At 39.6% G+C, this 14,110-nt stretch overlaps 1 protein-coding gene across 1 annotated transcript in view; it reads right to left on the bottom strand.

Annotated features, from left to right (window-relative positions):
• LOC126753582 (interference hedgehog) overlaps positions 1–14,110 on the bottom strand; it is a 239,384-nt gene that overhangs the window by 39,115 nt on the left and 186,159 nt on the right. Inside the window, exon 5 of the mRNA XM_050465133.1 lies at positions 2,197–2,355. Within this exon, the coding sequence (XP_050321090.1) occupies positions 2,197–2,355 (159 nt within the window). The remainder of the gene's footprint in view (positions 1–2,196; positions 2,356–14,110) is intronic.

The raw sequence follows: 14,110 nt of genomic DNA, 5'->3' as shown, positions 1-14,110 counted from the left end.
AATTGTGTTTAGTTGGAGTTTTCGGTGTAACAGCGATAACCGAAAGAACTTGAAATGCTAAACCGTTTAAGTTCAGATATTCAATAGTGCCATCGTAGCCGAAGAACTGGCGCTCCTAGAATATTTGAGTATGGGGGAATTTCAGATGGAATGCTCTGTTATATTTTAGCTTCGCATCCATTCTAACTATCAGAATAGTTGAACTTACTGTGTGAAAGATTAAAACCCACCGTCAACAAACTAATTGGGCCTTATCCTGGAAAATCAACAACTAACCAGATATTCACTATACGCCAAATCTTGGGAAAGACCCGTGAAAAGAGAATCGACACACACCACCTCTTCGTCGATTTCAAAGCTGCTACCTTTATGCTGCAATGTCTAAATTTCGTATCCCCGCAAAACTAATACGACTGTGTAAACTGACGTTGAGCAATGCCAAATGCTCCGTCAGGATCGGTAAGGACCTCTCCGAACTGTTCAATACCAAACGAGGTTTCAGACAAGACGACTCCCTATCATGCGACTTCTTTAACCTACTCCTGGAGAAAACAATTTAGCCTACATAACTAAATAGAGAAGGTACAATATTCTTTAAGTGTGTAAAGCTTCTGAGGACAAGACGAAATACCCTCTGTCATCAAACAAACAGCCATCGCATTCGTGAATTGGCTCGCACGTCACTATTGCCAGTAATAACTTTGGAGTCGTAGATAATTTCGTCTCTCTTGGAACCAGTGTTAATACCAACAAGAATGTCAGCCTTGAAATTCAACGCAGATTAACTCTTGTAAACAGATGCTACTTCGAACTCAGTAGCCAAATGAGAAATAAAGTCCTCTCTCCACGTCAAAGACTTTACCAGTCATTCTGCTCTGAAAGTATTCGACGCAGTACGCTTCCTACGGTGGGAAAGAGGAAGATCTCCACTCCGTTGGAGAGATCAGGTGGAGAAGAACCTGCCTACACTTGGAGTCTTCAAACGAAGTCTTCCGAAACCTGAAACTCAAACACAAAACAATCGAAGAATGTTTCAACGGTTTTTCGAAACAAGAGCCTCAGCTCTTAGCTTGAGTATTCCTATTCGGAATGCATTTTCAATTACAAACTCCGCAAATGATTTAAGGTAGAGCCACCACAAAACTACCTATGTCATGAGTTCGCATTCTACCAAACACGTATTGACATTATAGAGAGTCAATGGCTTCTATAGAAAATAAAGGAAAGCGTTGCTATAGATATCATCAAGTTTTGTTGACTGAACATAATAACTTCTCGAAACTGGTCAACAGTATTTCACTATACTTGACTTGTATGAAGAAGCAGTTCTTCGTATTAGTAGTCTGCTCTGCTATCATTTTGGCCTCGAAGATACTTTCATGACCAGAAATGAGCATCCAAACATAAAGATCCTTGAAGTTATACAAATGTAGTTCAAAATGGCATGCTGGATCCAAATTCCACGAGAGGTGAAATGCTTTATAATGAGCATAAAAGGCAGTTAATGAACTTTGGATTGGTAAGCTGAGCCTCAAGATTACAATATTTTAGATATAAAATGGTTAGCCAAAATCCTTGTGGCTTTGTGCATTTTGGGTGTTAAGTGAGAACCCTAGTAAAGTCCACAAAGATGGTGAACCACCGCCCGATCAATTCAGGTACTTTGTTATTGCCTCAAATGGCTGCTAAACCATACTTAACTTGTTCCTCTACCAATGCAAAACATTGAGGAGTGAGTTTGAGGTTATGAAATATAAATTAAAAGCTTGGAACTCTCAAACTTCCTCATGAAAAATGTAATGTCGTCCAACTTATTCTGCTGCTTGACCATAAAATCTGTGCTCAAACCAATCTAAATAATTTAATTGCCACCAACAGCGACAAAGGACATCATTACTTGCTCCCTCACAATAGAGGTATCCCTGAGTGCTTTAACTATCTCCTGAAGTGCGATAACAACACCAACAGCGGACAGAAGCACCGGCAGCTAACCGTACGACACCGCACAACCGCAAAAAGTCACAGTGACAGCAATAAAATTTCGTAAAGTCGCAAGAGCACAGCGGACGACGTGCAATTGCAGGGGGGAAGCGTTGGAAATGGTGTCACTTTTACAACGAAATGCTGACAATTAAATGCTTTGCGCTCGTTTTTGTTCGCTTGCTGTTACATAAGTACTTATTTACTAGCACTTACCTTCCATCGTTTTGTTGATCACAATTTTATTGCCGTCATCTCGTCTCCATCTAATTGATGGCTCCGGGCTACCTTTCGCCTTGCAGCGCAGCGTCACATTGTCACCTTCGCGCACAATGACGTCACTGGAGGTGAGTGCATCGTCGATGTTCGGCGGTACTGTGGGAGAGAAAAAAGAAGAAGAAATTGTGAGACCGTTAGTCAAGTTAGGGGAAGAGAGAGGATGCGAGCAGTAAAAATATTAAATAACTAAGTGGCACGCCCCACTTTCAGCGACAAAAGTGCCTTCCCATTAAAAGGGGGAAAAATATATATTTCATATTTCATATTACTATTTTCGGAGAGTTCAAAATGAGCAAAGTTGCAATGAATAAAAATTATGCAAATGTCCAACAATGAAAAGCAAGATGCTTCATAATAGTCATAAAGGTAAGCAGAGCTGATACGAAACTTTTAGGAGGAAAATATGTTTTTGCTTAAGGATTAAAATAAAAAGTGCAGAAATCACGCTTTCTCCACTTTGTAGCACAATGTAAGGGAAAAAATTATAAAAAAATACTCACAAATTTTCCGCCTCAAGTAAGGCGTCCGTCCTTAAAAATATGTACGTATATATTTTTTTATTTTATTAAAATTGTCTGAGCTGGAGGAAGTCTTTGGCAGCGGATGTTGTGGTAAGCGAATTAAAATATGGAAAACAAGGTAGCGAAAGCCACAATGCCAGACTGAGGAAATTAATGCAATTGAAATGAAAAAAAGGAAAGCAAAAAGCAAGTATTTCAGATTAAAATGTGTGCGGTGGAAATGTTGAAAATAAAAGGGACTGAAATCGCGAAAAGGCTAGCGCGGACTTGCCACAAATAGTTGCGCATTTCCATTGAAACAGTCATTGTTACAGTTGTGGGTAATAAAATGAGTACGACTATAGAAAAATTTTAAATATGTAAAAAGTAAGGAAGACTAATTTCAGCTGCAACGAAGCTATAGTAGCCTTTTCAGATGCATTTCTTGTGGTATAAAAATAGCTTTAGCTTGATTTTGATAGGTCGGTTTGTATGGCAGCTACATGATATATTTGTCCAATATAAGCAATAAATATAATGAATGATTCCAACGATACTCTGGATAATAATTGATGCCAAATTTCATAGCGATTACTTCTCAAATAAATAGTTTTCCATACAAGGACTTCAGCTTGAGCGGTCAATTTGTAAGTCAGCTATATGCTAAAGCGGTTCAATCTTAACAATTTCTTCAGAGATTATAGCAGTGGTTTGGATAACAATCTATACAAAAATACGGGAGAAAATCTTGTCAACTAAGAAATTGTTTTATAGAAGAACTTAATTTTGTACGGTGGTCAGTTTGTGTGGCAGCTATATGCTATCGTTATCTGATCTAAACCATCTCTTCAGATATTTTAGCATTGCTTTAGAAAATGATCTGTGCCAAATTTCGTGAAGATATCTCGTCAAATAAAAAAGTTTTCTATATGAGGGCTTGAGTTTAATCGGTCAGTTTGTATGTCAGCTATACGCAATAGTTGTTCGATATCGATGATTGCAACAAATGAGCAGCTTCTTGGAGAGAAAAGAACGTGTACAATATTTCACAGTGATAGCTCATAAATTAAGGGGCTGGTGCACATATATAGAAATAGGCACATGGCTAAATGGACTCAGCTAGGAATACTGCTCATAATTACCGACTGAAATTTATTGTATCTTTAACCTTAAGGTCTTTGAACTTTATGGGTAAATCTTGAGTTTTAAAAGCTATGAATCGTTGTCCGTCTAAGGTCAAGCTTATCTTAAAGGAGATTAGATACGGCTTTAATTTCTCCTGGGCAGCGCTTTAAGAACATACTTATACCTCTGAGCTGCTTGCCGTTTGCGCAAAAATACTTTTTTGCTACTGTTTACAAAAATTAACAATCATTTATTACAATAAGGTATCCCTATTGCACTGCCCGCAGCTGTACCCATTTTGTAATCCCTTTTCTTCGCATTGCAAGCATTTTCCGTTTCTTCCTCGCAGCGTTATGACGTTCCTACCAAAACTTCTTTAGAGTTGAGTGCTGACCTTTTCTTATAAACTCACATTTATTTTCACACACATACACACATACACATTCCTTGCATTCAGTCTGACTGCAGCAGCGACTCAACAACAATTGAAAGCATTATGAGTATTTCCTTTGTAGACATAATTTTCATAGCTGGAAGCATTCTTGCATTTTTCTAAGTTTCCGTTTTGCGCTTTTCTTCGTCGCTTTTCGGCGTCTTTTGGCAGTCAAAAACCAAAAAAAAAAAAATAATCCAGCAAAGGTGCTGCGATGAGCTGCTTCCAAAAATAGAACATTTTTTTCAGAGTCCTAAGCTACAAACATGCGCTCATAAATATTCTTATGTGAGTAGGTCCATTTGATGTTTTACTTGTCTCTATTACTTTAAGAGACGAGTGCCCGTAAGGTACTTGTTGATGGATCTTTTGCGAGTAATGCTTCAGCTTTTATTATGGCAATTACATAAAAATTTAATTGTTATACCTTTGACCCTTCTGAACGGAAGCTCTTGGCTCGGCCTGTAACTGGAAGTTCTTTTGCCCCCAGCCCCAAACTTTACTTTTCGATACAAGGTGTATTCTACAAAATTAAATTTGTTCAAAAATGCAATATACGCGTGTATTATTTGCAGTATTGCACTTGTGAATTTTGCAATATTCGCTTTCTTCCAGCCTAATTTGCGATTTCGTTTTAAAATTAAATTAATTGCAATTGTTAGAAGAAAATCGAAAATACGCAATTTATTGCTTCGATTTGAGTGCAAATTTTTATCAGTTTCAATAAAACCAGCTCACCGGCCATCCACGATCATATAGCAGGCGTAACTACATACTTACATGCATGCCCTGCAGGAAATTGTGTAGTAAGCGGTATGTAAGGAGTTCGTACTGGGTTGAGTGTGATTAATAATGTGAATTGATTAGATACAGAACTGCAAACAAAAGTGTTGTCTACATTCAGGTGCTTATAAGCGAAGTCACAAACCAAAGTCTTTGAACAAATCCGTTCTCTAAATCTTCTATGTACTCAGTATACGTCGGACAGTACGGGCTAAGGTCGTGATGGAATTGGGACAGATAACTACTAAAGCATCATGTCCCCCAGTATTTGGCTCAGATTTAGACCTAGGTTTATCTATCCACGAATGTATGTGCTCCATTTGGTATACCAGAAATACCAGCGAGATAGAGCTACAATCTCCAAATAAATTATTTACATCCGATCACTTAAACATATGGCTGTCATATAAACGGACCGATTCAAATTGTGTTCTTGTATGGAAGCTTATTTATTTGTGAAGGATATTCTAACTTCGATGCAAGGGAAGGTAACGTTTTCTCTTGATTTGAGAGAGGGGTGGAGGGTTACGTCAAAGCTTGTAGGAAAGTTTGATGGGTGTGTATATAGAAAGGAACTCTCTATCGACTTTAGTTACCGACGTCATGACAGCCCAGCGACCAATTGCTTTTTTCAGGAGGTAAAGTAAAAGTAGAATAACCAACCACTCTCCTCATTTGTTTTACTAGTGGGTTTCGCGGTTTCTTCTCAAGAGCTGGGCTGACATCGGTTCAAGCGCAGTCTCAAAATCCTTTCTCCGCAAGTTTCAGCGACTGCCCTCAGTAATAACAACCTATCTCTTAATCCTGCCGCTATAAGAACAACCCGTTACCCACGACAGTCGCGTCTACATAACCGGAACGGACGCGGATAATTCTACCACTACAACAATAACAACAAAACCAACCAATATATCTAAAATTTTTCCCCTCACCGATCTTATGGGAATGGAAACTGAACGTCTAAGCAAATTTGTATTGTTCAGGAGTTTAATTTTTATAGCTTCAAAAGGAGTGCAAGTCCAGGTGCGATATAGATCAGTCACCGAACCTAACCTAACGTATATTTTCTAAGAAAAAATAGATTATCTGAGGTACACGAAAGTTTTTCAACTTCGAATTAAAATATTTTTAAGTATCAAAAAATTTCAGTATAAAAAAAATATTTTTCGCTAAGGTTAAACATTTCCTACAGGGCACGCTTATCACTCTCGACCAGCTTTGACCACCCATGTGCGCGCATGGCTGCCACCATAACATGGCTATCAAATTGAAATCGGAAACTGGCCATCAACATGTCACTAAACCAGCAACAACAACAACCTCAACAACAACAACAACAACAACAACAACAACAACAACAACAACCTCAACAACCACAATAGAAAATATCTTAAAAGCCGGTAACTGAAAGCGCCTTTGTTAAACAAGTATTTGTATGCATTCGCCAAACTGAGTAGCTGTGGCCGTATGTCAGTGTGTTAGTGTTTGTGGCTGAAAAGTTTTCCCAAACGAGGAATCTGAAATTTTTGGCCAAATCGAACTTCGTTTTCACACTTTGGTTTTGCATTTGAAATGGTAGTAAATCTGTCGCATGCAAATCGTTGCCATTCAACGGTTAAGACTTGCAAACAATGCGGCAGGAAGGAGCCAAGTTGTGCTTATGTGTGTGTGGACACAAATACATAGCAGAGATACTCAATTGAAATTGAAATTTGCAAATGCTTTGAATTTCGAGACACCTTTTACTTTTGGGAAAACTATGGTGAGGCGCTCCGCTGACAAGGATGCAAGGAAGGCAGGAAGTAGACCAACGATTCCAACAATTCCTTGTGTGTAGGTAGTGTTGCGGCAAATAGACTCATTTGGTGGTGGCGCTGGTGCTGGCAACAGACTGACAGCCCTGACAATATTTGCTTTTATGCCGGTGATTTTTACTCAATATTCCCATTGTAATCAAAAGTTATCGCAATCGATTGTTTCCCCACGCACACGCTGCTGCGACCGCACAGACACATACATATACACTCCTATATATATATATGTATGTGTGTGTGTGTACTAAGTACCCAATTTGTTGGTCGGCACTGTGGCAATGCGGAAATGGCTGCCAACTGCTTGCATTTACTGCACTTTCTTGCATTCTCCACACTATTGGCATTGTTACCGTTATTTTTATGCTCATCTTTATTGTTTTTACAACACCGTTGTCTATGCGCGATGCGTGTGAGTGTATGTGTGCTGTAGTTTTACTCACAGCGTGGCACGTTTTATTAGAAACCATAATATATTTTTCAATATACTCATTCATTTAGGGACGTGCTATCCCGTCTACACGTTTTATAACGGTATAAAGTGCATGCAGACTATGGCAACTTACATACTTACACAGGAATGCGTCTGCAGACATTTGTTGACTTCAGTTGTAGGTTTAAAAATAGGTTGCTGCTGCTCACCAGTAACATGTGGCACCACAAACTATCAGTCGGGATTAGGGCAAGCTTCGTTTACAAATACAATTTTGATTGGAATTTAGCTTCGTAACTAAGATTTAGAAATTATTTGGAACTTGGACGCATTCTGGATGGAGTCATGTGTAGAAGTTCACTCAAGTGAGAAAAGTTCTCTGATCGCCATTTACTTGGGAGTGGCCAAAAACGACTCGTTCATATATGGCTCACGACTTCCGGTCTTAGACCAAGTAGCCAAAAAACATCCCTTTGAAGGTGAGCAAAAGTGAGAAGGCGAACCATCCCAACTCATGATTGTGCGCTGGGTTTGGGATCCGCCACGTAAAAAAAACGCCCCCAATGAAAACTAATCGACAGCATCGGACGAGAGACTCTCCTTTTGATGACGACTTGCTAATAATAGGGTATGATTACACTACTTAACAAATCTGAAGGAAAAATTTGCGAATCCTAAGTGTTGGGAGGTCTTTACTATAATTTTCAGGCTTAGTAACCTAAAATCCTAACCTAGCAAGGAACAGCCTTTAATATCACAGTCGCAAAATAACTGTAAACTGGTGTTGTTACTTTTTTCCTTACGAAAGATTGCATGTTAAGTTAATTTAGGTCGTAGACGATGTATCTCACTTGGATGGGTATTCGACCTTTGTATTTCCAAAATAATACCTTAAAGTACATCACCTCATGGATCGATGAAGCCCAGGCACTTTGCTAAGTTCGATAAAGATGTGTCTACCGATTTATTTCAGTCTCAGTCTGGCAAAAACCGAGCAATAGAGTAAGAACTGACAAGATGGTTCCACCTCGCCTTTCTCCATACAGATTTGGCAAATATCTTCCTACAGAATATTTAACGGTACCGCTTGTAAACCAATTGGACAGTGACGAGTCGGAAGACCTACATACAATTGCGGCGAGATTAGCTTTGCTAGGTGTCAGTAGTTCGGAGAATCTCTTACGGTTCAAATACCCAACGCTTGCTGAGCTCACTAGAGGTCTAAGGATCCACGGTTCGTTCTGGACTAGAAAGATATCGCACTCGTTCAATTCACAGCGCTTGCTAAACTCACTGGAGGTTCAAAGTTCCAACGCCAGAACGCTAGAAGGTATCGGAAAACCGAATCGATTCCTATCGAATGGAATTAGGGAAGAAGGTGCCCGCCCTAGCAAGCTCTTCGGCTTTGCTACTTCCGACGTTTCGGCTGTGACTGGACATAAGTTCTGTGCTCCTGAACAGTTGCAGTGTACGAGCTCAAACGCTCGGCTATCGAAGTGAATGCACACCTCTCTATAGAAGACTGCACTTCGGAACAGTAATTCTACTGCTACCTTAATGTCAGCCACCACCGCTTGAAAGACGCTACAGTGGTCTGGAAGTCTGCAACAAAAGTTGATGGAGAGCTCCCGATGGAACATTCAATCACTTCCTCTCCCTCTTAACTTCGATCAGTCCGTGAAAAGGATCACTGCAATCCTTTTTCTACGGCTTCAACGGCTTCGTCCGTCCCACAAGTCCCTCGCGGGTGTGCCAGCAAAGAAGTGAGAAAGTTCTGAGATGCGGTGGTATAAGGAAAGCAATCGAAGCAGCGTGGAATTTCAGTGCGTTTCTGTGCCGCGGACCTCATTTTCCCAGCTTTTCTCAGTCTAAGAGCAGCCTTCACCGCCACTATTGCCATTAGTGCGCCATAGATGTCGATGAGGGCCGCTCTTCGAACACGCTTTTTCCAGCGCCTTCCATCAAACAACGCCACCATAAAATGTTATTTGCTTAGCTATGGTTTCAGAGATCCAGAACACCACTTTTGTTGACAGATCCCAATCCTCTTTCCAATTGCTGCTCTACAACAGTATAAAGCGACCAATAAATTCACTCTCTCATCGATCTTCGGCTTCCATGAGAGCTTGCTAACAAGGAAAATTCTCAAGTATTTCACCCTATCCACAGATAAAGCACCCAACTAGGGGAGGGTAACCTCAGGGTGTGCGACTTTATAAAAAAAAATAACAATGTGTGCGTGTTCAAGCGAATACATGGCATTTAAGGACAGCTGAATGCTGTATCATGTAATCACAGGCGATTTTTTGGTGAAAAGGTAAAAATGTTTTCATAAGCTTTAGCCTACATTGAATTTAATATTAATTTATGATTCTTAAAGAGAGGTAAGTCAGTTTGCAGCTAACGTCGATCAGCTAGTACACGCTTTATAGTATTGCGCCTGAATGTATACTACTGAAACCCAAAAACAGCTCAATAAATTATATTTTTTTAAATGTAACTGCAGCAAATAAAATTATGTCATTTCAGCGCCAATTGCTGTGACAAATATTGGTCATTGGTATACGCAGTGCTTCGGTGACTTAATGGCCGATCATAATCTGCACACCGAAACAACAAACCCATCAATGGTCAAATTGCAAAAGATGCACAATAATAGATTTTACTGCGGAGAGCTTAAACAGCAATAAAAATATGCGAACAAATTTAAACGACATTAAGATAACAGCACATAAAGCAGAAGAAGATGGAACGGGGCAAAAAGTACGGCGGACATTGAGAGCTTAGCAGAATGTAGAGCGCATAAATTGTGTGCTGAAGTCTTGATGGCGGCGCCGGTGGCAACCGAACGACTAATGCGACACCAATTAGTATGGCGAACATTTCGAAACTGAAAGCAAAAAAAAAACAATATAAATAACTGAGTGCGGCTGAAAAAGTCAAACAGAAAAGTTATAAGCACAAAAAAGTTAAATTTTTTGGTAGTAAAAAAGCAGCAGCTCCTTTTGCTATTTTCCTTTCACCGCTTAGCAAGCCATGTAATAATTTTTTGCTGTCCATCTGCTGCGACATTTGTGCGCATCATTATTGGCACACATCCACACGCATACGTACACACACACCAGCAAGTGTCTACACGAGGGGCTTGAGTATGCGCCATTACAAAGTTTTGCTCGTCTTATGTGGCTTAAGTTTAGCTGCGTTTTTATTGCTAGGCTACCGCTTGCCGCTCCTTCTCTTCCTCCTCTCTCTCTCTCCTTAAACAACTTGCTTGCCAACTTGAGCGCATTATAACGACTGACTTTACTGTTAATTTCCGGCATTTGTGCGCTTCCGCCTGGACTTTGCTGGTAATTTTCTGCCGCTGCTACTGCCGCTGACCAGTCGGCCGGTCAACTTAACGCCTAGCACCGCAATGTGGGCCCCACGCCACGGCAGGCGCCCAAGTATGCAAGCAGTATGTGTATGTGTGGGTGGTGGTGTGTGCATATTTCTACGTGTCTCTTGGAATTGCTGACGTTTGTCCGGTCCATCGCCGGCACTAATGACATGTTGGCCAACGTGGCGCACCATGTCTCTGGATCCACTCTCCTATTAACTGTTTATTCGTTCGCATGCTTGTTCGTGTTAGTTTGACATATTGTTTCATTCTGTCTTTTTCTTGTCTTGTTCACCGGCCTTCTTTGGCACTCACCACGCTTCGCTGGTTGGTCATCAGCGTTGTCTTCTACGGCAAACATTGCTTTTATTGATATTCAGCAGCTGTCGTCCTTTAGTTTGATAAATTATTTTTAGCGTTTTTTTCTTGTGCCTAATGAAACCATTGCTGACTTTTGCCCTATAACGCAGCTCACACGTAGCGCGGTCGTGCCGGCCTACTTAAGTAAACGCCGCAAAAGTTTTCGCAAAGTTTCCCACACACAATTTAATTAAGCATTTCGCAATACCCCGCCAGTTCGTGTTAGTCCTTGTGTTATCTTTATGTCCTTCGCAAAATCAACACTTTACTTCAGCGCCCAATGTGCTGACGTTATAAGCGTCTTCTGCTGCGTTAAGAAAGTGTCGTTGTCGGTGTGATTTGGGTGACTTGATGACACGCTGGCTCAATAAATGACATGAAGTTGACAGCTGGTATTGGCTTTAAAAGTTGTGATTTGTTTTAGAACCCAAATTAATCAAAAGTGTCTGAGTGGATTTTATACGTAATACTGAACTGTTTAATAAATATTTTCATATCTCATTAACCCTTATTTAATCTCGTATCATATTTGCTTATATCTGTTTCCTTTCGCTTTGTAGTTTTCAGTGTGAAGTTTGTTGGAATTGTTGGTCGCGAAGTTAGTTTGTGTAGTCTTATACTTATTGTTGTTCTTTTTGTTGTGTTCACATCTTTTTGTAAGGTCTTACCAAGTTTAATTAGGTGTAATTTTGCTTTATTCTTAAATCTTTTCGTGTGTCTTCTCATATTGTCAGAACATGTACCGAAGGGTAAGATCCATCAAAAGAATTTTAGTTTCAAGTAGGTCAGAATATAGTCAGAAATATAGGACTGAGTCAGAATACTCTGATAGAACCACGTTACTTTGCTATAGAAACACTTCTAAGCTGACGTAGTAAGTAGCAGTACTACTTTGTTCATCACTTAACTATTCAGGAAACAGGTATAGCTATGATATATCTAATAAACATGGCAAAAAACATCTAAACTCTTGTAAATACCGACTAAATTAAGATTAGCTTTGGGATTGAAGTAAAAAGGACTCGAAACCACAGAGAATTTATCTTTCGAACAGAAATCAGAATCAAGATTAGATATACTAAAAGGAGACCATGAACTGAATAAAATTGCCATGTATGCCTGCGTAGAGCTAATAAACTTCAGAGGAAGCCACTCAACGCCTTCAGAGACATCGGATAAACCGACGAAGAGCAACGAAAGAAAACTGCAGTATGGTTTCGAGTTTAACAAAAATATCTATAAAACAATCCTGAACTTTAGTTCCATAACCCTGGAGCATATTCTATAACGAAGGGGGACACAAACGGTCTTCTAATTTTATAGTATATAGTACATATATCTTAATATCTTATATGTATTTTATATCTTTATACATAATATCATATTTTCCCTAGTTAGGTTTAACCGATTTAGCTGAAATAAGTTATTCGAAAACTTGTTGGCATTTTGAAGACAATTGCTTAATTGCATAATAACACCCCATAGTATGTAGCTATTGACTAAAACCTGCGACTGTCAATTAACTGGTATGCTTCTCTAGAGCTGAACTTCTCACAAGAAAAATCTATAGCGATAGACAGCAACAAGTACTAATCACTTTTTTCAGATCCATACTATAAGACGGATATTAAGAACATGCCAACTAAGCTCCCATAGCTTCTGGCAAGCCACTATAGATATGAGTTGTCTGGCGTTGTCCTGTTGAAACACAATTCTCTACCCACAGACCGCTTCTAAGCGATTGCTTACTTCGAGCGGCGAAATTGTTGACAGAATAGATCCGAAAGAAGAGCTTGACTTAGATGGTTCGCTGACAAACCCACTAAAGATAAGCCCTTCTTGACAGTAAATCCGGACTTTGCCATTTTTTGCGCCGGCTTATAGCGATTTGATCAGAACTGTTTTCGTTTGACGGTGTCATAAGGGACCTATTTTATCACCAATAATTACTCGCTTCAGAAATGTATCGACTTTTTTGCGGCTTAGCAGCGATTCGCAGATCGAATGATCCATGAGTTCCATGAACTTTTTTTGCATTAGTTCGTGTGGCACCCATACATCAGGCTTCTTTTACATACAGCTTATCCAAGTAGTAACAAACCCGCTTTGGTACCATTTTGAGCTCCTGGGCAATCAAAATAGCGCTTTCATCATGTTCGAACTCAACGATTTCCATTAATTTGTCAATATGTTTGATTGCTCTTCCTATTTCGATGCATGTTGCGTTTCTGGAATGAAAATTGCCAAAACGGACTCAAAGAAACCAAAACTTCTACGATTGACTCCTACAGAATCATAAACACTATTCATATTTTAAGCCGCTTGGCTTGCCTCTTCGCCTTTATTGAAGAAAAGCTTTAAATTATGGTGTATTTTCTCTGCGTTGGTGTCCAACTTTGACGGGTTCTCAAACAATACTGACGAATATGAGACAGAAATACATATATACAGTTTGAAAGTTGGATTACGATAAACATCGGGATCATACCGGGCAGTAGGCCAATAAGTATATGAATTCGCGTGAAAGGCTGGTTTAAGAAATGTCTGAAGACCTTTAGAAGATACAAAGCGGCACTTTGTATAGTAAAATATTGAGGCGAAAAGAATAGAAGAATAGAAAAGGTCTAACGCTTTGATATCACACGATCTTGGTGGCCAAATGACCGACTGAAAACGTGGAATTATCTGCTCACCGAAGTCTTATCTTAATAAATCCATTAATTGATGCAATATGTGAAAAGTGGCGCTGTCTTGTTGGAACCAAATGTCGTCGGGATCACGAACTTCACCTGTCGCGATAACGGTCGCCATTGACGGTTATGTTCTCACCGACATCTATTTTGAAGAAATATAGACCGATGATTTTACCGTCCCATAAACCACATCAGACCGTTGTTTTTCTGGATGAAATTACAACTCTTCAATACTGAACAAAAATAACCTGACAGCTTGACACGACTCACGGATGATCTACGTATATACATATATGTTAATATATAGATCTACTCATTTATAGTCCACATTTTT

The sequence above is a fragment of the Bactrocera neohumeralis genome, chromosome 3, assembly GCF_024586455.1.
Source record: "Bactrocera neohumeralis isolate Rockhampton chromosome 3, APGP_CSIRO_Bneo_wtdbg2-racon-allhic-juicebox.fasta_v2, whole genome shotgun sequence".
NCBI lineage: Eukaryota > Metazoa > Arthropoda > Insecta > Diptera > Tephritidae > Bactrocera > Bactrocera neohumeralis.
Note: the sequence above shows the minus strand (reverse complement) of the source record. Positions and strands in the feature narration are given on the sequence as shown.